Here is a 22,024-nt window from a genome sequence, read left to right on the forward strand (position 1 = left end):
AGCAAATAGGTAAATTTGCAAATATGAACTGCACAAATATTGAGAATCATATGTTAAATAAAACTATAGACACTTTAAAGAATTCTAAGTGTGACATAGAAGCTATCCAAATCCATTGTATTTTAGGTATTTGTAGTGTGTCCAAACATCATGGATTTCTGTAGTGCATTTTCAAATCTAAAAACTTGTTGTTATTACAATTACTGTTGTACAATTGGATAGGCATTTGCAGTTACCTAGCTACTTTACTGACGTACCTCACTGGGAATGAGGAACATTTCTAGGTCATAGGCAATTCAGCTATTATTTAATATTAGAGAGGTCAGTAATGGAATGTGGTCTAAAATGCAAATGTTTGGGGCCCCCCCATAAAACAGTATTTTAGCGCATTAAATAATGTATATTTACTGTGCCTAATCAAGTCTACGTGATTATAATTACAATTACATAAAGTTTGCTCTCTGAGAATTTTCCTTTCCTTACCCTTTCATTGAGTATTTGAGGTTCCTCATATGTAATTTTAATTTTGCCTTCTAGGTGTTCTAATTTTAAAATATCTTCTAACTTGTACCATATTTCAACACCAATCTCTGTAAATTAAATTTTTTAAAGTTCTTTTTAAAAAATAATTTCAAGATAATTTTCCCTTTCCCAGATTTTTGAGAAACCTTTTATCATTCAAGAGTAAATTCTCAATTCAAATTTGATCAGCTCCAGTCACGTTTTATTCTCTCGAAGATCTTTGTATTATTTCAACATGTTCACACAGACAGGTAGATACACACGCGTGTGCATGTTTGTGTGAAATTCCAGCATGTTACAGCAGCTGTGCCCTGAGAGCTTGCAAATGTCTCGGGTGCCGCTGTGTCCTGTGCCTGCTCGGGTGGAGCCAGGGACTCCCCTCTGCTGTTTGGACCCTGTGACTCTTGGGGACTGGATCCTTTTCACTCTTTTCCCATTTGATGGTGATCAGAGGCCCGTCATTGGCACACGCTGGACCTGAGTTTCTGCATGTGGGCTGTTGGTGTGGCCTTGGTGGCTCTTTTGGACCATGAGCAGTGGGGTGCGCCTTTCAGCAGTTCACCTCATTTCCAACTGTAGAAACAAAGGCCTCGTGTGTGTGTGTGTGTGTGTGTGTGTGTGTGTGTGTGTGAATTATTTTGAAGACACTGTAATAGAGCTGCGCTCCTTACAATTACTGTTGGGTAAAGCAGTCTCCTGTGCCGCGGACTGATCATCTTAGACTTTCTCTTTCTTGTTGAAACATTTGGGAAGAAGTGGCTTCCTACTTCACTTGTCCTGGAACCATTTAACAAACTCTGCTCCACAGGGCGGCTGTCTATTAGACATGAGTTTGAGAAACTGATGACGTAGATGGAAAGGACATGGTTTAATTAGTTTTATTTTGGAAAGGTCCACAGGCCTTGGCTGGGTTCTGAATTGTCACCATCATACACTCCCAAGAGTCTTTTAAGGTACTTTTTCTCCTTGAAAGGAGACGCTGCAGGAGGGAATGCCAGCAAAGGGACTGTCACTTTTTAAGTGCCACTCAGCGATGGCTTTACCACATGTCACTCCAGTAACCCTGCACTGATGGCGGGGAATGACGGTGACGGTTTTCCCAGTCCTGGGCCTTGTGTGTTGGAACGTCTGACATCAGCACTTTCTTTGCCTGTGGGGGAGAGTGCGATGGTCCATATCTAATGGGCAGTGCCCGTGGCACTCGATGGTTTCCCAGGAGCTGCAGGCCATGCTGGGTCCCAGCTCTCCTGTTGTGACTTAAAACATGTATGACATCTGTAGACGGCTGCTTTGTGTGAGGTGTCTTAAAGTGACCAAACTTAAACCTTTCTGGAACTTTGCCCACGAGGTGCTTGGTCTCCTCCTGGTTAAGTGTTACTGCGTGATGGTGTGCGGTGTCACGAGGTCGCACTCCTCCCGGGAATGGATAAGTGAGGTGGTTGAAGGACAGTCTGATTATCCAACCTGAGAGGTGGCACAGGACGCTGTGCTGTGTGGTCACCTGTCCGCTTTTCATGTACCTGCCCACAGGTACGGGGCCCGTCTCTCCTGCGGTGGACCTTGCTCGACTGCCAGGAGGATGCAAGCCTCCCTTCTCCAGTGCCCTCAACTCCCCGCTCACAGTCCAGCTCGGATTTTTTCCTATTTATCCTCATTTGAGAGCTGAATTCCTCACGTGCACCCCAGGTCCTTACCGCTGTCTCCACAGAGGCTCCTTCTTGTTCCTCTCTAGTTACCTCATCGGTTCTTTCCTTCATTTCCATAGTCACATCCTAGTGTCCTGTTAACGTAGAGAAGAGAGAGAAGACAGTCGGCCGCACTTCCCTCCTTCATCCCAGCTGTGGTCTTCGCTGAGGAGCATGTGACCCTGTGTGCGGTCACCCCTGGGGCCCTCCTGGGCGCGGGCCCTCTGCCCTCTTGCTGGTCCTCTCAGGAACGCTGACTCTCTGCGCAGAGCTGATGCGGCGCCTTCTGTCCCTCTGTTCACCTCGCGCAGTTGACCTCACTTGACCTAAAGGCCCTGACCTGAGAGGGGCTGGAGGACATGGGGCTCTCCACCCTGCCCCCGGTTAGCGGCAGTTGATCCCAGGAGCCCCTCTGTTCCTGGGTTTTGTCTTTGAACGTATATCACTACGTCACCCTGCTGTTTCTAAAGTCTACGGTGAAATCCTGACTTAATAGTCACAGGGACCAGGGCCATATAACAGCTTTCAGAAGATAACAGTGAGGTGCCCTTTAACAAACAAATTGGGAAGACTCTGCTTCAGGTCAGCTGTGGTGGGAAATTGTCACCCTTGTCCCTGCAAACAGAAAATCTCGGTGCTAGTTAAAAACCAAGGACTCTTCTTGGACCTGTCGGACTGACTCGGAGAGCCCCACCCTGCGAGGGGCCGGCAGCCCCCCACTCCTGCCTCCTGCGTCAGCCAGGGCTGGGGAGGGCGGTGCGGCCGGCAGGGGCCCGGGCAGCCACGGAGCCAGGCACAGCCCTCACACTGGGTTTAACACCCAGGTCACAGGGTGTCCCTTCCACACGCCTTGCCACCGTCCCGAAGGGCTCTGTGGAAAGCAGCAGGGCCCGGCTGTGAGCCTCAAGGCAGATCCCTGAAGGGAAGCCCCCGGAAGCTCAAAGTCTTGGGAGACAGGAGCCAGACCCTGAAGGACGGCCACCTCTGGCTGCTGGCGTTACAGAGCCACCCCACAGCCCAACTGCTGCCCCTCGCCCTCCAAACCCCATTCCCCATTGCGGATACCAGGGTTACCTGCTTCCAGACAGGGCAGAGGAGGGGCAGGGGGCAGGGGCGGGTGTTTGAAAAGATCCAGCATCAAACAGGACACAGCCAAGATCGGCGCGGCAAGGTTCTAACGACGAAGGTCAAGGGGAAACCGTAGGAACCAACTACTGGACAGAAGCCTAGAGACCCTGGTGGGCTCCCGTAGACTGGTCATGGCCAAGGCAAGATGCTGAGCCTCATGGGATACAGCAGCAGAACTTTTCCAAACTGAGTGGCAGACGGCTCAGTCATGGGGGGGGGGGGGGGGGCAGACCTGGGAGGAACCTCAGAAGGCCTGAGCCGTACAGTGGGCCACCAGGGACGGAGGGAAGATGGCAGGATCAATACCTGACAAACTCCGGCCAAGAGCTTTCTGAGGTCGGTGGTGGACCTGGGACCCCACAGGCAGGTAGCTCCTGGATCACCAGGAAACTACAACCCAGGAGGGAAAACTAACTGCAGCGTCACGTTCACGGTGCAGAAAGCCAAATAAAGGGGGAGATCTTGAAAAAAGACAGGAAAAGGTACCGATGGAGAGAGGAAGGAAGGTAAGAACTGCCTCGGGTTTGTCTTCAGAAGCCATGACGCAGAGAGTGGCCTGGCAGGTTTAAAGTGCTGAAGGGCGAACTCCCGACCTTGGATGGCTCCCCACGGGACTCTCCTTCACTAGGAGAGACATTAAAGCGTTTCTCAGACAACAAACACCGAGGGAATCCACTGCCGCAGATCCTGTGACTTTCAGGAAATGTTACAATAAGCTGTTCTGGGAGAATGAAATTATGTGGGTCAGACTACGTGATGGGCGTGGAGAAGAGAACAGTGGGAAATCCTAGGTAAAGGCAGAAACTCCCACGCCAGTTGAGTTTTTCTTGTTCTAAATTTATGTGAAAGACACCACTTAAAGTAATAATAACAATGTATCAGGTGGTTATAGCATCTGAAAAGGAGAAATGTCTTCAGGGATGAGGGAGGCATTGGAAATACTGTCACAACTACGCTACACCTGAACTTTCACATTGACATTTGAAAGTGGAGTTGGACTCATTAAAAAAATGTGGGTGAGGATGTGGGGAAAAAGTCCTCTTATACATTGCTGGTGGGATCGCAAATTAGCGCAACTACTCTGGGAAGCAGTACACGATTTCTTAGAACACTTAGAATGAAACCAACATTTGACCCAGTTATCCCACTCCTTGGTTTATACCCAAAGGACTTAAAATCAGCATGTTGTTGTGATGCAGCCACTTCAATGTTTATAGCAGCTCAATTCACAATAGTCAAGCCATGGAACCAAACTAAATGTCCTTCAACAGATGAAAGGATCAAGAAAATGTGGTATATATACACAATGGAATATTATTCAGCCATAAAGAATGAAATTATGGCATTTGCTGGTAAGTGGATGGAATGGGAGAATATCATGTTAAGTGAAATAAGCCAGTCTCAAAAAAACCAAAGGCAGAATGTTCTGATATGCAGATTCTGACTCACAATAAGCCAGGGGAGAGGGAAGAATAGAAGTTCATTGGACCAGATAAAGGGGGATGAAGGGAAGGAAGGGGGAATGAGAATAGGAAAGACACTAGAAAGAATCAGACATATCTTTCCTGTCCACATATATGAATACATGACCAATGTAACTCCACATCCTGTATAACTGCAATAATGAGATCCTAACTGGAATAAGGTATACCCAGCATACTTATTATATGTATAATATTTCAAAATTACTGTCATGTAAAATTTTTTTAAATAAATTTAAAAATAGGCATCAGGGCCTGGGATGTAGCTCAGTGGTAGAAAATGCACAACATGCAAAAGATCCCGTATGTGAGCTCCAGCATCATGCACACACACATAGCCTCTTGCAAACTCTAAAACAACCAGGAAAAATAATTCCAAAATAAGTATAATGTTTATCCTAAGAAAAAATATAAAATAGGATCATGTGCTCAGTTAAACAATGAAGGCAGAAAACCGGAAAAATCAAAGCCGAGCAAAGACAATGAGTAGAATATAATTATAAACAGCCATATTAATGCAGCTGTATCAGTAACTGCTTTAAATGTGAATGGTCTAAATAGCAACTAAAAGACAGATTTTCAAAGTAGATAAAAATATAAGATCTAACTCTGTTGTGTACAAGAACCCACGTTAAATATAAACAGATTAAAGTAAATGGAGAAAGATTAACCATGCCAATATTAATCAAAAGAAATATGGACTGCCACATTATATTTGGGCAATGCAGACTTTAGGTGAGGAAAACTGAAGGAAGGATATAACAACGGAGGTTTCAATCCTATGAGACGACATCAAATTATTTTAGTAAAGGTACCAGGTTGCTCCAAGCCAGCAGAGTAGATGGCCCCGCTGCAGATCCAGAGGAGGAGACTGTAGCTGGGCAGTGCAGTTGGACGAGTGGCCTAGGCAGAGTGGCCCTTGGGATGTGTGCACAGACGCGTGTCCATGTGGATGACAGCACACCCACCCAGGACTTGCGGTCAGTATGGCCCCTGAAGAACCCCAGAGGAGAGTGCTGGCCTCCAGACCTGCAGGATCTGAGTGGTGGGCAGTGCCGTGGACCAGCCCCGGTGAGACTGCTCTCTGAGGAGCACAGAGCAGAGGAAGAGTAGAGGGCTTGTCCAGACCCTGGCAGAGCGGTGAGCGGGAACGACAGACCGAGGCTCCGGCAGCCTTCCCCAGGTGGCAGAGCAGCCAGGTGCCGTGAGAAGAAGGAACGGGGTGGGGGGGAGCTTCCCAGACAACCGAGCTGCTAGTGCATGGAGTCTGTCCTTGGGAGCAGCAGGTCTAAGGTGGCGAGTGTGGACTTGGCTGGAAGCCAGTGGTGAGCTTCAAGTGAGCACCAGGGGCAACAGGGCCATTTTGTCGTGTGGAAGGGACGTCTCTTGATGGGCAGGAGAGGAGGGGTCAGAGGACGGAGTGGTGCTCTCAGGATTGCTGAGGCTGCCTCCTTAGTGAGGTGACGGAGGTGGAGGGTTGGGCCTGGTGGTGAAGGTGGGGGGTGGAGCGAGCCAGGCTGATGAGTGACCGGGGGGACGGTCATATAAGAGCACAGATACTAAGGTCCTCACTGATTAAAGTAAGACAGCCACATGGTCACGGACATGGGCATCTGTTTCTTAATGCAGGAACATGTCCTGCTGCAGATGGTTTCATGGTTGTGGAGTCAGCGTGCAGAGACACAGATTAGGACAGCTGCGAAGTCACCAAGCAATAGAATCTTAGAGTCCCCTGTCACACATGTGGCCTGTCAGTGACTGAAATGTTGGCGGGAGGCACCTGCAGGAGAGAAGGGGAGGGGGAGAGGTTCTGGGCATCGGCTCTGGTGCCTGTGTGGCCAAGGAGGCGTGGGAACCGAGCTGCTCCAACTGGAAACTAAAGCCTGGGGCAGGCCAAGGCAGGCAGAGGGTCCATGTCCAAGGGAAGGAGAAGATGGACGTTCCTGTGCTAACAGGAGCGAGTCCACCCTCCTTCGACTTCCCTTGCAGTCTGGTCCCCAGCGGCTGGGATGGTGCCCTCCATGCTGTGAGGACTTGCCTCGCTCAGTCTGTGGTTTACCAACACCTCAGGCCTACACCCGGACAGGAGGTGGTACCAGACCAGACATTGGCCACCCCTTAGCCAGGAGGGTAGACGCACAAACTACCCGCAGTGTTTACTATGGGTGCTTGTCCAGTGCTGGTGTTTGGCAGCCCATTCGTTCTACTGGATGGCTACTCCACCTCCTGCCAGGGTGTAGGAAAAGGCTTACAACAGCCTTCAGTTTACTTATCCTTTAAATTATAGTGAGTGTGTTGAAACAGAATGCCACAGCAGTGGAGTTAGAGATTCTCGCAAATCTCTTTGGCGATGCTTATCATAAACAGCAGAATTAACCTCAGAGGCTCCTAAAAACCTATGATTGAAAAAGCAAATTCTACCTCCTGGAAAAAATGCACGTTTAGACAAGACTCATCTAATAAACACATTTTAATGATATTATTACCAAAAAAACTTTGAGAAAAGTATACATAACAAATATTAAGAGCCTACTGAGACCCCCAAGGACATCATTTCTGTGATAAATTCAACACGAGAGCCGTGGTTTGTTTAACTTCTGTTGTCTACAGAACATTCCATCCCTAATTCAGGATATGGGTCATCAAAGGCGTCCCAACAGCAGGGACGGGCTGAACGGCCTGTGGTGTGAATCCTGGAGTTGCTGTCACGGCTGTTTCATGGTGACGCTGGCTGTGGAGTGTGACTGCCTTCCCGTGGAGCCAGTCCAGACCAGGGAATGCCACGTCCCGTAAGCCTGCTGTGCTCAGGGCTGCAGCACTGGGTCTGATTCTTTGTCCCTGAAGTCCTTATGTGGAAATCCTCACCCACGGGGTAGAGTCCAGAGGGGGGACCACGGCAGATGGTGAAGACGGGGTCTGGTGAGTGGGGAGGAGGCTGCAGGCAGCTAACTGGCTGCCCCTTCCACCCGTGAGGACCCAGCAAGAATGGCTGGCTGTGAGCTTGCAGTCCTCTCCAGATACCACGCCCACAGCGCCTTGTCTGGGATGGCCACCCTCCGGGACAGTGAGAGACACCTTTGTTGTTTATGAATAGTCTCCCAGTCGGAGCTACTTTGTCACAGTGGCCCAGGCTGACACAGGCTTGTGGTTCTTCTCTGTTCAGGGGTGCTCTCCTGGTTTGCTTCCTGTAGGTCACGGCCAGGGCTGCGGGCAGATGTGCTCTACCTGCACAGCCCTGGGGAGACTCCTGCCGGAGCGTGTTTTCCACCTGTGAGTCTCCTCCACTCCCTTCCTTGGGGGAAGACTGCTGGGGACCACTGAGCGCTCTAAGGCGTGGTGTTCCTAAGTCTTCTCAGACAGAGGGGAGGGACGGGGTGAGGCATCCCCGACAGCAGGAGGGTCCACCGCGGTCCCCAGGCTCCTCTGGCATCCGAGCAGCAGGCCTGTCACAGTAGCCACAGGCTCAGGGCTCGTCCTGGAGTTGAGCAGGGTCTTTGTCAATCAATCAAGTGCTATAAAATCGGAAATCCCTTTGCATTTAAATTAACAGAAAGACTCACTCTTTAAACTCTACTTGAAAATCATGTTCCATCATCAGAGCATTGCAAACTGCACTCACAGATACGCAGAAATGTCAGAGCCGGAAAAACACATCTGTGCCTCCCCGGGATGTCTTTTCTTGTCTCAGGAGTTTTGATATCCTGATTCCGTTTCCAATACTATATATATTACAACTGTCACATTTGGGTATTTTAATATTAATAGAAATATGGAGTTAGGTAATTTATGTTCACTGTTTTATCGTATTCGATGAAGATCCTATGAAATCTGCACTTTTTAAAAGAATTTAATTTCTGAAGCTTGAGCCAGGATTGCCAACTGAAAACCTCTCTGACAGATTTATAATCTGTATATTTTTGTGATCATAGTTGGCTAAAAAAAAAAGTTCACACCAAAACCTTCTACTTTAAGAACTGTACAAATAGGGCAGACATTTCCACAGGATTTCAAAAATTCCAGCTCCAATTGTAGATAGCATTGATTGCTCTGTAGATGGGGAAGGAATTTCTGTTGTTGAAAACACAGGCATCGTCCTGCTGTGTTTGCTGCATTCCTGAATTCCTGTATCTTGTGCAAGTTAGGATGCACTGTTTGTGAAATCTTTGGCAAGTTTAGACATGACTCAGGAGAAGAGCAAAGGTTCCTGTGACCTGGAAGCCGAGCTAGAAAATGAGAGACGAACATGTGAGAGAATCCGTGTGAGCCACGTGTGCGAATCTATGACCTAGGAGCTAAGCTCCATTCCACTGCTCCCGTCCCACAGGATATAAGAGAAAGCTTAGTTAGAACAATGTGCAGACAAAAGTGTTCATACTCACCAGGCGCAGTGACACACGCCTGTAAACCTAGCAGCTAGGGAGGCGGAGGCAGAAGGATCGCAAGTTCAAAGCCAGCCTCAGCAACAGCGAGGCACTAAGCAACTCAGTGAGACCCTGTCCCTAAGTAAAATATAAAATAGGGCTGGGATGTGGCTCAGTGCTTGAGTGTCCCTGAGTTCAATCCTTAGCCCCCCCCCCCCCCAAAAAAAAGAGTATGTGTTTAAACTTCAAAGATTATAAGGTTGGAATGTACACAGGAATAAAGAATACAGTCTTTAGTTAGGTCTAATAAAATATTTAGTTAGATTTTATTCTTCACTACGATAACTAAAATATTTAGGTAAAACTAAAATATTTGGTTATATCTAGTAAAAAGTACCATCTTTTTCCCCCCTTGTTACATATTTTTTTTTTTGGTGTCAGAAAGTAAATGAAATAATGAAATTAAAAGGTTAAATGACACCAGGAAAACCAAGTCACCACTGAGATTTCCTGTCACAGGCAGAAGCATCGTGGACTCAATCTGAGGCTGGTTTCTGAAGGCCTCAGAGGTGGCATTGAGGGCGTTGTCAATGTGATTAGAAGGCCGGTGGCAGCAGGATCACAACTGAAGATTGTTGGACAGTGTCCTGAGAAGGGCCGAGGGAAGTGGGCCCAGCCCAGGTCACTGCCTCTGGGCCCTGCGGCTGCCTGGGGTCCCCAGCGGGCTCTGGACCTGCTTCCTGGTTCTGGCAGCTCTGGGTGCCCTAATGTTCCATTTTCTGTAGTTTAAAAACCAAACTTACTTCCTTAGTGAACACAGGGTTGTAGAAAATAGAAGGTTAAAGTTTCCTGGACCTCTGATCTGTGCAAGAAGCCTCAGTTAGACTTCTTGCAGTTATCTAAATATCTGATTCCTTAAGTAGGTGTTCACTGGAGTCTAGCAACTTCTGTGATTTAATTAATATAACATTCCACGAGCACTTGACCATGGATGTTGCTGCATTTCCATGACATGGGTATGATTTCAACTATGTGTGAGGGCCTTACTCTGTCTTTTGCTAGTACAGGGCTCCCAGAGGCTCACATGCTAGCATGGCCCCAGCCCCTCTAGGACATGGATGTAGTGTAAAATATTTTCCAATATTGCTTTGAAATTAATTTAAACAAAATAATACATGTGATGTATTTGATTATTGTGAAGGAAAACAAAGAAAATAAATTTAGGTTGGATTAGCCTTTTATTATTTATCATGCCTGAACACTTTGCTATTCTGAATAGATAGCTTTTTGTAGTGGTTGAGATTTTGTTGTTATTTGAATTTCTGCTCTTTGTTTGAAAGTCTATGCTAACAAATGACAAGTAGTTTATGTCAGCAAAAACACAACCACAACTTTAAATAGCCAAAACACTTGAATAATTTATGTAAGTAGAAATACCAGTGTCCATAAACATGTTAAGAAATATCTTTTCCCAGAATTAAAACTGCTAAGTAAAGAAATGTTCTAACATATGGAATTGCCAGGAGATGGCATATAAATTACTTAGTGTTGTGGCTCGTTCACTTCTTCCCCAGCACCTGTGCTGTAGACCACGCCCATCAGCCCTGAGAAGGCTCCTAGAGCGAGCCACAGGCAGGGGCATGACTGCATTGGAGCCAGGCCTGGGAAGATGATGTGGGTAATATTACAGATCACAGGAAGGAGCCGAGGCCATCTCCATTAGCGTTCCACAAGTTTTATTTTAATATCATGGGGATCACAGTGTGTTTGTCACCAGTTGGGGTTCCAGTGAATTCCATAGTTAATATTGGGGTGCTTCTTGAGTTTAGACAGATGGATGATGACTGAGGCAGAGTATTTTCCCTGCCCTGAACATGCTCTGGGTTCTGCCTGTTTGTCCCTCCCTCTGCACCCTTGTCCACCCATATCTCTCCACTTTTGCCTTTTCCAGAATGTGACATGTTTGGACTCAAAGACTATGCAGACTTTTCAGGTTGGCTCTTTCCCACTCTGAGTTTCCTCCTTATTTTTCATGACGACAGTTTAGTAACTTGGAGTGCAGAATGTCCCATTGTCTCGGGGTAAGTGGCTTGATCACCCACTCACCTCCTGGAGGACATTTGGCTGCTTTAAGTTTGGGGAGTTGTGAGTAAACATGTTGTGAACCGCCTTGCCTAGGTGTTGCTGTGGACATGAGTTTTAAGTTCCTTCAGGTAAACACCGAGGGGCATGACTGCTGGAGTGTAAGGCCGGAGTGGGGTTAGTTGTATAGGAAATGGCCAAACTGACCTTCAAAGTAGCTGTCCCGTTCTGAACTCCCCACAGCAATGAACGGAAGTTCCTCTCCAGCATTTAAGGCTGTCCGTGTGCCTGAGTTTGGCCATTCTGATAGGTGCATAGTGATATCCGTTTGCCATTGTCATTTGCCTTTGCTTGATGACATGTGACCTACCGTGTCTTTTCATATGTCTGTGTGTCCTCCGTAGGTCTTTCCTGGTGAAGGGTCTGTTGGGGTGTGCAGCACATTTCTCACTTTCTTTTTACTATTGAGTGTGAGGGGCTCTCTGTGTGTTTTCTGTACGTTCTTTATTTGATTTGTTCTTTGCAAATATTCTTCTAGTCTGTGGCTTTTTTTTCTCATTATCTTGACATTATCCTTTGAGGAGCAGAGTTTCATGATTTTAATGAACTGCAGATTATCAATTATTGATTTTCTCGATGGTGATTTGGATGCTGTATCTAGAACGGGGTCTTGCGGCTCACGGTCATCTAGGTCTTCTCTTATTTGGCTGCTGAGGGTTTTATAGTTTGCATTTTACATTTAGGTCTAGGAACAATTTGGTCTTTTAAAGGTTTTTACTGGGGACATTATAACCATACATACTGGTGGGTTTTGCTGTTAGTCATTCATGCATGCGTACAATATAATAATATGACTGGTACTTTCACTCCCAGTGCCTCTTCTTTCCCGTCTTCCCCTCTCGGTCTCTCCTTTTGATCCATTTTGAATGAATTCTTGTGAAGGAAGATCAGGGTCCAGATTCATTGTTTTGTGTTTGGTGGTCCAGTTAATCCAGTACCACTCATTGGAAAGACTGCCTCTGCTCTACTGTAGTGTCTTTGCCCCTTATTCCTGTGGGCCCAGTTCTGTCCTCTGCTTTCTGTTCCCTTGGTCTATGTGTCTTCTCTCACCAACACCATGCTGTCCCAATTGTGTAGACATGCACAAAGTCCTGCAGTCAGGTAGTCAGTCCTCCAATTTTGTTATCTTCATCAATACTGAGGGGCTCCTCCAGATCTTTTGCCTTTTTATATGGACTTTAGAGTCAGTTTGTTTATGTCTTCAAAACAATTTGCTAGGATTTTGATTGAGATTGCATTGAATCTGTAGATCAAGTTTGGAAGAACTGAGATCTTGACAACGTTAAGTCTTCTTATCTATTAATGTGGAATATCTTTCTCCATGTACTTTTTCTTTGATTTCTTTGACCAGAGATTTAGTTTTCTCATATTCATATGTAATTCCTTTTGGGGTATGTGATTGCAAATGCTATTGTGCTTTTACATTCAAATTCCATTTGTCTGTTGCTAGTATATAGTAAAACAGTTGATGTTTTGTATATTAAACTTGCATCATGCAACCCTGCTGTATGTGCTTATTCTTTCAAGGGGGGTTGTGTGTGTCAATGTGTATGTGTATGTTGTTTTGGGTTTTTTTTTTTTTGGTTAATTTCCTAAATTTTCTACGTAGATGTTCATGTTATCTGTTAATAAGGACAATGTTTCCTCCCTTCTCCATTTGTATGTTTTATTTCCTTTTCTTTCGGTGTTGTGTTGTGTTAGCATCCACTATAGCATCGGAAAGGAATAACAGGACAAGACATCCTTGCCTTGTTTCTGATGTTAGTGGGAAATTTTCCAGTTTTTCCCATTAAACATGACATTGGCTGTCAGTTTTTAATAGATATGCTTGTTGAGTTAAGAAAGTTTCTCTCAGTTTCTAGTTTATTGAGATTTTTATCATGAATCAATGTTGAATTTTATCAAATGACTTTTCTGTATCTATTGATATGATTGTGTGATTTTTCTTTTATAGCCTGTTGATGTGATATATTAAATTGATTTTTGAGTATTGAACCAACCTTGAATTCCTTAGATATGTTTTTTTTAATTATGTTATATAATATTTTTTATGGATTCAATTTTCTAATATTTCATTGAGGATTTTTGCATCTATGTTAATAAAAGATATTGATTTGTAGTTTCCTTTTCTTGTAATGTCATTGGCTTTGTTGTTAGGGTATTGCTAGCATTATGGAATGAGTTAGAAGTATTACCTCTGCTTCTACTTTTTTAAAGTAGATTTAGAGAATTTTTTTTCTTTAAATGATGTATAAAATTCACCAGTGAAGCCATCAGGGCCTAATGCTTTCTGTTTTGGAAGGTTTTAAACTCTTGATTCTACCTATTTGATACAGGCATACTCAGATGGTCTGTTTCTTCACTAGAGGGTTTTGGCAGACTCTATGCTTCAAGGAACTGGCCCAGTTCATCTAGGTTATAAACCCTGTAGGCCAAGTTGTTCCTGGTTGTCCTTTACTTTCCTTCTGATGTCTGTGGACTCTTTCAGTTCTGACATGGTAATTTGTGTGTTCCTTAACTTTTTCCTAGCATGGCTAGAGACTAATCAATTTTATTGATCTGGGATCTTATAAAGACATTGATCTTTATCATGAAGGCTCCACTCTCATGACCTTCCCTCCTTCCCCAGCTTCCTCCTCTAATACCATCACCCATCACTTGGGGAGATGGGTCTCAGTGTCTGAATTTGGGGAGGTCCATAGACATTCAGAGCATTGCATGGGGTGGGGTACTATGTTAGCTTCCTAGGATTCCATGATAAAGTGCACAAGCCATGTTGCTTAAAATTTTATTTTCTCCCAGTTTTAGAGGCTTAAAGTCTACATACAAGTGGTCCACAGGGCTATGCTTCCTCTACCTTCAAGAGGGGACACTTCCTCCCAGCTCCCAGCAGCCCAGCCATTTCTTGCCTTGTGGGAGCATCACTGCAGTCTCTGCCTCCATCTTCCCATGGCTTCTGTGTATGTTTCTCTCTTCTTATAAGAACATCAGTCCTGTTAGACTCAGAACCCATGCTACTCCAGCATGACCTCATCTGATCTAATAACATCCACATGACCCACTCCCAAATAAGGCCACATTCACAGAAACTGGGGTTAGAGCTTTAACATGTCATTTTGGAGGGGATGTAGTCCAAATCATAGTGGGTATACACGGGTTCTTTGAATTACTCTTTCGACTGTCAGTAGATTAGAAAGTCACCAAAATGTTTAATCATGTAAAAAGACTTATTTCTTCATTAAAGTTCCATTAGACAAAAGTATCTCATTAACATTTCAGTATTCATATGTTAGAGAGTTATTACTACATGAAACCATTCACCAGTATATTTATTGAGATCAACTATTTACATAACTTAAGCTAATAAAATGTTTATTGAGAGAATCGTGAACCTGTCATTTTATCTGTCATCTGGCGTGTGGTAAGGGGAATTCCCACCTGGAGGAATGACTTATTTGAGCTCCAGCTCCAGCACTCCAGGAGCATAGTTTAGGAGGAATTGTAAGTTGAATGGCTTTCCATTTTCAGTAATTAAAGAAGAAATGTGCTGAGGGCTCCCGGAGGAACCGTGAAGTCTTCAATTGCAGGGATTCTTTGAGAGGTTGCTATTGATTTTTGCACACATAACATTGATTACTTTCATTTCCCCAATGAAAGCCAATCACGATTGATTTATTTTCTTGATGCAAACTGAAAGACTTGCCTTATGGTCTGTATTGTGCAAATACAACATTTTTGTTGTTCTGGTAGTGCAGAACTCTGCCTCAGTCACCATGTATTTGTACATATGCTTAAAAAACCACGTATGTCTATTTTTTAGCTGTTAGTTTTCTAACAGCTGTTAGTTTTTTTTAGCTGTTAGTTTTCTTAACCCAGAAATTCATTTTTAGTGAAACAGAGGCTAATAACTACTGTTACTATAAGAAACTGGACATCTGGTGGTTGGGTCTTGGAATGCAAATCAGAAGTTATTTCATACCCATGCACACATGCGCACGTCGCCTTGGAGCTTAGGCTGTTGGCGAGCTGTGCATGTAAGTTGGATCTCTTGAATCATGAGAAAGCATGTAGGGGTTCCCCACTTCCAGTATCCTTTTCACATACCTGAGATCCAGTTCCATCCTTATTCATATGTTTTTACAGTGTGCAGCATTTAGTTATTGAAAAACAGTGTTTAAGATTTTTAAAATGTGTGGGAATTGCTGAGCTGTTGTTCTTACACCAAGAAGTCCAGGCTTGGGTGGTCTTCGTTTTGTATGTGAAAAATTTAGCCTGAAACCCTCATCTTCCCTGATTCTCAACCCCTGAAATGGAACGAGCATGCGAGAAATGCACTGCTCACACCAGCATGTGAGATGTCATTGTCCATGTTGAGTGCTGGGCCCCACCAGCAGGGCCGGAGGTCTGTGTGCGGGGAGACGGTGGAGGCGGGCAGCACGTCTCCCAGCCAGGAGCCGTTTCCCTTGTTTGTACATATACTGCACCCTCACATCAGAGGAGGGAAATGTGAGATGCAAAAACAACACTTTAAAAAGAATACCAAGTGCATGCCTGTAGAGAAAAAATTATGTTTTAGAACACACCACACACACACACACACACACACACACACACACTCTTAAATTCCTATTAAAAATGGGCACTCCAAGAATGATATTTTTATTGAATTGAATTACTTATTTGTTCTCACTTCACAAAATTGAGTAAGTTGATTTGCTGTGCCTGAATGGTTCAAAGTATTTTAAAAAATAAAAACCTACCAGGCACAGTGGTGCACGCCTATAATCCCAGCCACTCTGGGGGATGAGGCAGGAGGATTGTAAGTGCAAAGCCAACCCCAGCAACTTAGCAAGGCCCTAAGCACCTTAGTGAGACCCTGTCTCAAAATAAAAAAAAATATAGATTCGGGACATGGCTTAGTAGTTAAGTGTCCCTACGTTCAATCCCTGGTACCAATAAATAAATAAATAAAAGCTACTATGCTACCTTATACATGCTACTGGTTCCCAATCCCATGAGCCTTTCCCCTTTGGCTTGTATGAAATCAGACCTTCCTGGTGGGGTTAGGAGAGCTGCTCTGATATTATTTTGAGGAAATTTTTTCATATGGAGATGATCATCTCCATAGTTAAATCCATTATCAATTAACATTGCACATTTACTTCTGAGTTAGCTGAACTGATAGTAAAAGCCAAGAATATTCAAGAAGGACATTCATGCTAATCTTAAAGTCCAGTAAAAATAAAGAATATCGACATAAAATTGCTTCATGTAAAAGGGGAAACATGGCGGTCTTTGCCATGGGCAGGGGCAGGAGGTCAGCAAAACCTCCCGGCTCTGCTCAGGCGTCTGAAGCACAGCGGCTCTCCTCCTCCTCCAGGTCTGCAGGTTACACTGTGGAAATGGACTCGGGAACCTCTGAGTTCCAAAGGGAAGATTTTGCCTTGTCTGAATTGTTGCATTGTAACCTGGAAATCACTGAAAGCTCCAAGTGCCAAGATGCTTTACTCCAGCTGCCCAGGATCTGCATCTCGGCCTTTGGGTCCAGACTTTGTTCCACGTGCAAGTGTTTCACACAGTTTTGAGGAACTTCTCCACTTGTATTGCCAATGGAACGCAGGTCTTCTGCGTTGTGGGGCTGGGGGAGCCAGGTGGTGTTTGATGGCTGCATGACAAGGGGCCCAGCATCCAGAGTGAGTTGGGAGCTCATGAGCATCCAGAGCAGAGTGTGGAGGACACTGAGGCATTGACTGCATGGAGGACTGGCACTCAGCTCCCCACCTGTCTACCCTAGAATGCTCTGAAGGTCAACTGCTGGAGCTGCCCAGCCATCTCTAGACCTCTTGACTCAGGTTCACACTCTCCCTGCAGAGTTGAATGCATCACAAATAGCCACAGGTATTCACCATAAGCACAATAAGCATTCACATTATTTTCACACATCCCAGAATGGAGTCTGGTTACTTAACGAGAGTTTGTCTCCACGTGTGTACTTCCTGGCAGTGCTCCAGTGAAAGTGCTTCCAACAGGCCCTCTGACACCCTCCAGCAGTTTAGTCTCAGGAAAGGGGCGTATGTTCAGTGGGAGGCATTAGCCTTGCCGCAGCCGTGATGTGCATCATTGCTGTACCGGCCAGTCCTGCACTAGGGCCGTGTTATTAATACCTGGCCAGACTTAATCCATTTCATTTTCACAACAACCCATTATCTCCATTTTCTATCTCTGGAAACTAAAGGCAGGAGGTAACTTGGTCAAGGTCATGTGACTGACGGGGATTCTGGACAGGGGTGTCAACCAGAGTCCCGTGCCAAGTTCTGGCCTTGGTGGAGAACGGGGTGCTTATCTGGGAACAGTCACCCATACGCTTACCCGGGGCCATGTGGGTTGACAACGACCGCGAGGGGAGGTAGCGTCTCAGAGCTCTGTGTGGGGAGGACCCGGAGGGGATCACACTCAGGACCCTTGCACCTGGAGCTGGTGATGGTCACGACTGAGGAAACCCAGACACGGAGACCTTCCCAGGCTGCCCGGGCTCCAAGTGAAGACGCGGTGGAGAGGACTGAACCGCTGGCCCCAGAGTCTGTGCTGCGCCACCGCGGCCCTCATTCCAGCACAAGCACCAGGACGCAACCAGGGACAAGGACAGAGGCCACGCCAGGCTCTTAATGTGAGGAACTGTTGATGTGCACTGTGGGCTGGTTACTGGGTGGGCCAAGGGAGCGCCCAGTGATGGCAGGACGCACGTGTGCGTCTGGCTGCTCTCCAGGGAGAGGGAAAGCCCGGAAGAGCCCCTCCACCGACTTCACCAGCTCCTCCCGGAGAGGAGTGGCTGAGGCCCTGTGGATGTGGGGAAGTCCTCCGTGGCTCCCAGGCTGGCTCTGGCTGTCAGGAAGCGTCTTGCTGAGTGCTTTATGGTCTCCGTGGAGCTTCCTGCAGATCCTTCAGAACTGGCGGGAGGGTGTCACACTGGAGCCCCTCTCACAGTGACTAGAAAGCCCCTTTGCCAACAGTGCCACCAGGACCAAAGGAAGCACGGGAAGCCCTCAAGAGCACCCCCTTCTGCAGAGGCCTCCTGCCCTCCACTGGGCACCCCACCCTCTTTATAAAGAGGCCATTTTATGTTCAGATTTTGGTGGGACAGCTAAGCAGTTGGCTGCATTCCAATGACAGGGAGCTGTCACATTAGGTCTGGCATCTCTACCAGGTGCGCCATGTTGGTGGACTCGGGAGATTCTGCCTCCCTTGCCTGTCACTCTAAGGACCTCTGTTGGCATGTGTCCTCCAGGAGCGAGGCGTGAGTGTGCGCGTAGGTGTGTATGCACATATATCTGTGCTTCTGCGAGGTGGAAGTTTTATGTGTCTGTGAAATCGTGGCATTCTCTAGGTGTGTAAGTGACTTCACGCTGGGCCCCAGGACCTGCTTCTCCCTGAAGGATGCTGACTTTCTAGGGTCGAATGCAGTAGAAAAGGGAGGGGTGGTCTCTGAGAGAGTGTCCATCCCTGTGAAGGCATTTGCCCCACATGCACTTCCCCCAGAGGTGAAGCAAGTGGAGGGGTCTCCTCAGGCTCCGCAGAGCAAGCTGCTCCCCCTGGCAGGGGGTGTGCAGGGTGAAGGGAGGCTTCAGGATCCTATGTCTCATCTGAGTCCAACCACATGGCCCCACCCATGGTCCCGGATCCCATTCCATACCAATGAATGGCAGCTTTCAGAATAAGACCGTTGATGAGACTAGATCCCACTGACCCTGTAATCAGGGGCTGGGAAGGAACCTTTCTGGTTCCCTCATGACATGAGCTGATGGCTAGAGGCCTTGCACTCATGGATCACTGATTTATTTATAAGCCTCCCAGTGCAGTCCTGGGAGCCCAGGGACCCCTCTGTGCTCACAGTCATGATCCCTGCCAGATGGGCAAGTGCTGCTGCGCCCTGGACTCCCAAAGCCTTGCTTCAGCTTACGCTTCAGGACAGTCCACCGCGGGCGCGGCTTGGTGAGGTGCAACACCACTGTGTGCTCTGCTGCGTTCCTCACCTCCCACTTCCCGCCATCCTGGGCCTCAGCGGCAGGCTCAGGCCTAACAGTACAACTGCACCACGCCCCAGATCCCATCTTGGAGGGCTTATCCCCGAGGCCACCCACCTAGGGCCAGAATTCCTACCAAAATGTTAATAAGGAAGATAGAATATAAATAATTATTTTTTAAAATATTTTTTAGTTGTTGGTAAACCTTTATTTTATTTATTTATACATGGTGCTGAGAATCAAACCCAGTGCCTCACACGTGCCAGGCAAGTGTGCTACCGCTAAGCCACAACCCCAGCCCAACAATTATTAATTAGAGAAAAGGAGTCAACTACGTGCTGTAATCAAGACAACTCTTTAAAATACTGGAATAGCAGATGGAGGAAGCAGATACTGCTTCTGGGACTGAGGGGCATACGTTCACTCCATGCCCTTGGAGAAGAGATGTTATCCATGCCTGATAAAGTTTACGGAGCTCGTTAAAGAATGTGGAGCAGTGGGGACAGTTCATGGGACCAGTGTTTAAAAGCAAATCTTTCATTGTACCTAAGCTGGGAAGGATATGGGTATGGCAAGAGGACTCAGGGTGATGGTGACAAAGGACCCTTGGAGTAAAGATCAGAGTAGCTGTGTTTAATGTAGTCAGTCCATTAGGGACTCAGTTTACACTCTTCATTAGAAAACAGTTCTGGAAAGTTCCAGGGGGACTTGCACAGCCCTTACTAAATCAATGAAGTGTGATAACAGCTCCCAGAAGAGTGTTTGTGGAGAACAGGAGCTTGGAGACTTTTGTGGTGGACTGAGAAAGATTGTCCCAGTCCAGCCTATTCACGGGAGAGTTCACTGAGGGTCTCTGAGGGCCTTGGGCATTGTCTGTGTGTGGACACAGGGCAGCAGAGAGCAGGAGCCCACACCTGGACACCATGTAGCAGCCATCCATCCCATAGTGTGGGTGCAGTGGCAGGGGTGGGAGAAGTCACTGGGCCATGATGTTGCAAGGGTCAGAGGAACGTTTTGCAAACCTGAGTCTGCACAAGCTATTTCGTATAATTATGTCAGAATTAATTCTGGCTTTCTCTATGATCTGCAGATTTGTGTCCAACAAACTGTGTCCGGGTCTGTTTTCCAACCAAAATTGAAAGGGAAGCTGGTGGTCAGCTTTTTCATCTTAATGGTGTACATAATGTCACTTTTTGTTTCTGTTTGTTTCTTTTCACATAGGCTGGAGCCAATGTCCTTCTCCAGGACGTCAATGGAAATATCCCGCTGGATTATGCTGTGGAAGGGACAGAATCCAGCTCTATCCTCTTGACCTACCTGGATGAAAACGGTGAGCTGCAGCTTGTGAAAGAGGCTGTAGAGGAGCTGGGCTGGCAGAATGGCCCACTGGTGTGGCTGATGTGGTATAAATCAGGCATTTTCCCATGCCCCCCACGGCCGTCTCCGCTCTGCACCATACGTTTAATCCACACAGCTTTCTGCAAACCGGCAGAAATACAGAGGCAACGAGGAGGGACATTTGAGAGGCCTCTGAGGTCCAGAATTAGTGGCACTGGGGTTGTATTATCATCTGTTCTCCCTCCCCACCCCCCGGGAGGGGAAGGACGTGAACCAGCACAATTGAATTTTGAGCTAATGAGTGCGAAGTCATCTCAGGAGTGTTCCCCTGGGAGCCGGTGGTCCTAGCAGGAGTTCAGACAGTGAGGACTTGGGTAGGGGCAGGCTGTGCAGCACCCTGGAAGCCACTCTGTGACTCAGATCCACCAGCATGGTCAGGAGACAGCCTCAGGCACATGATGCTAGCCTGCAGAGATGAGGCTGAGCCCTGGGAGTGACAGACGCCAGCGCAGCCCTGGGAGGCACCGGATCCCTGCCCCTGGCTGGCGTGAAGGTAAAGAGCTGCCCCCCCTTTCCTGCTATTTAGGAATAAATAAGAATCAGGAAATCCCCATCCTTTCAAGGATACCAGTGGCCAGAGGAAAGGGTCACAGAGTTTCAGTTGCTAAGATCCGGTGATTTGCCCCTTCTTGTCTCACGAGAAGCTCCCTGCATGCAGACCTGTTCCCTGCTGCACCCGTCCAGGTCACATGTCACAAAGGTTTATCCTGAGCAGGGCTCAGAGGATGATCACTGCTTGGTAGCCCTGAAATGGTCCCATTGGCTCTGAAGGCGAGTAGCAATGGCTGTCCCGGCGGGGACCTGAGCCTCCTGCACTGGAGAGCACCGCGTCAGAGCAGAGCAGCCTCCTGTGCCTGCTGTGTGTTCAGTGCCCACCTGCAGCTGCTGTGCCCTGGGTTCAGTGGGCCACACACAGCCCCCCGTCCTGGAGCTTCTCCTGCAGGAGAGCTCAGAGGTTCTGGTGTTTGCAAAATCAGTGTTCTCTCTAACAAAACCACACGGGTTCAGAAGTCGATTAAAAATTGGTTAGACAGGAGAACAACAAGAAAAAGGGACTGAGTCTGAGTGGTTTGGAGGAAATCTGTCACAAGCATGGCTGTCACTGTCAGTGTGTAAACGGGTGTTAGCTGGAGCCAACTCAATTTAATACCTCTTCAGTTTTTAATTCTGTTTCTTGCTTGTCACCACCGAGGCCTGGCTCTGCCATCCCATCCATCTGCCCCTCCCTCGCATCTGTCACATCCTGGCTCTGCTCCTGCCAGTCTTGCTTCTGCTTATCACACCCT

The 22,024-nt window shown here is 46.9% G+C and overlaps 1 protein-coding gene across 4 annotated transcripts in view; it reads left to right on the top strand.

Moving 5' to 3' along the window:
• Myo16 (myosin XVI) overlaps positions 1-22,024 on the top strand; it is a 524,759-nt gene that overhangs the window by 212,557 nt on the left and 290,178 nt on the right. For all 4 annotated transcript variants that reach the window (XM_078016333.1, XM_078016334.1, XM_078016331.1 and 1 more), the window contains exon 5: positions 20,562-20,670. In XM_078016333.1, coding sequence (XP_077872459.1) covers positions 20,562-20,670 — 109 coding nt within the window. The remainder of the gene's footprint in view (positions 1-20,561; positions 20,671-22,024) is intronic.

Source organism: Ictidomys tridecemlineatus, chromosome 6 (genome assembly GCF_052094955.1).
Source record: "Ictidomys tridecemlineatus isolate mIctTri1 chromosome 6, mIctTri1.hap1, whole genome shotgun sequence".
NCBI classification, from domain to species: domain Eukaryota; kingdom Metazoa; phylum Chordata; class Mammalia; order Rodentia; family Sciuridae; genus Ictidomys; species Ictidomys tridecemlineatus.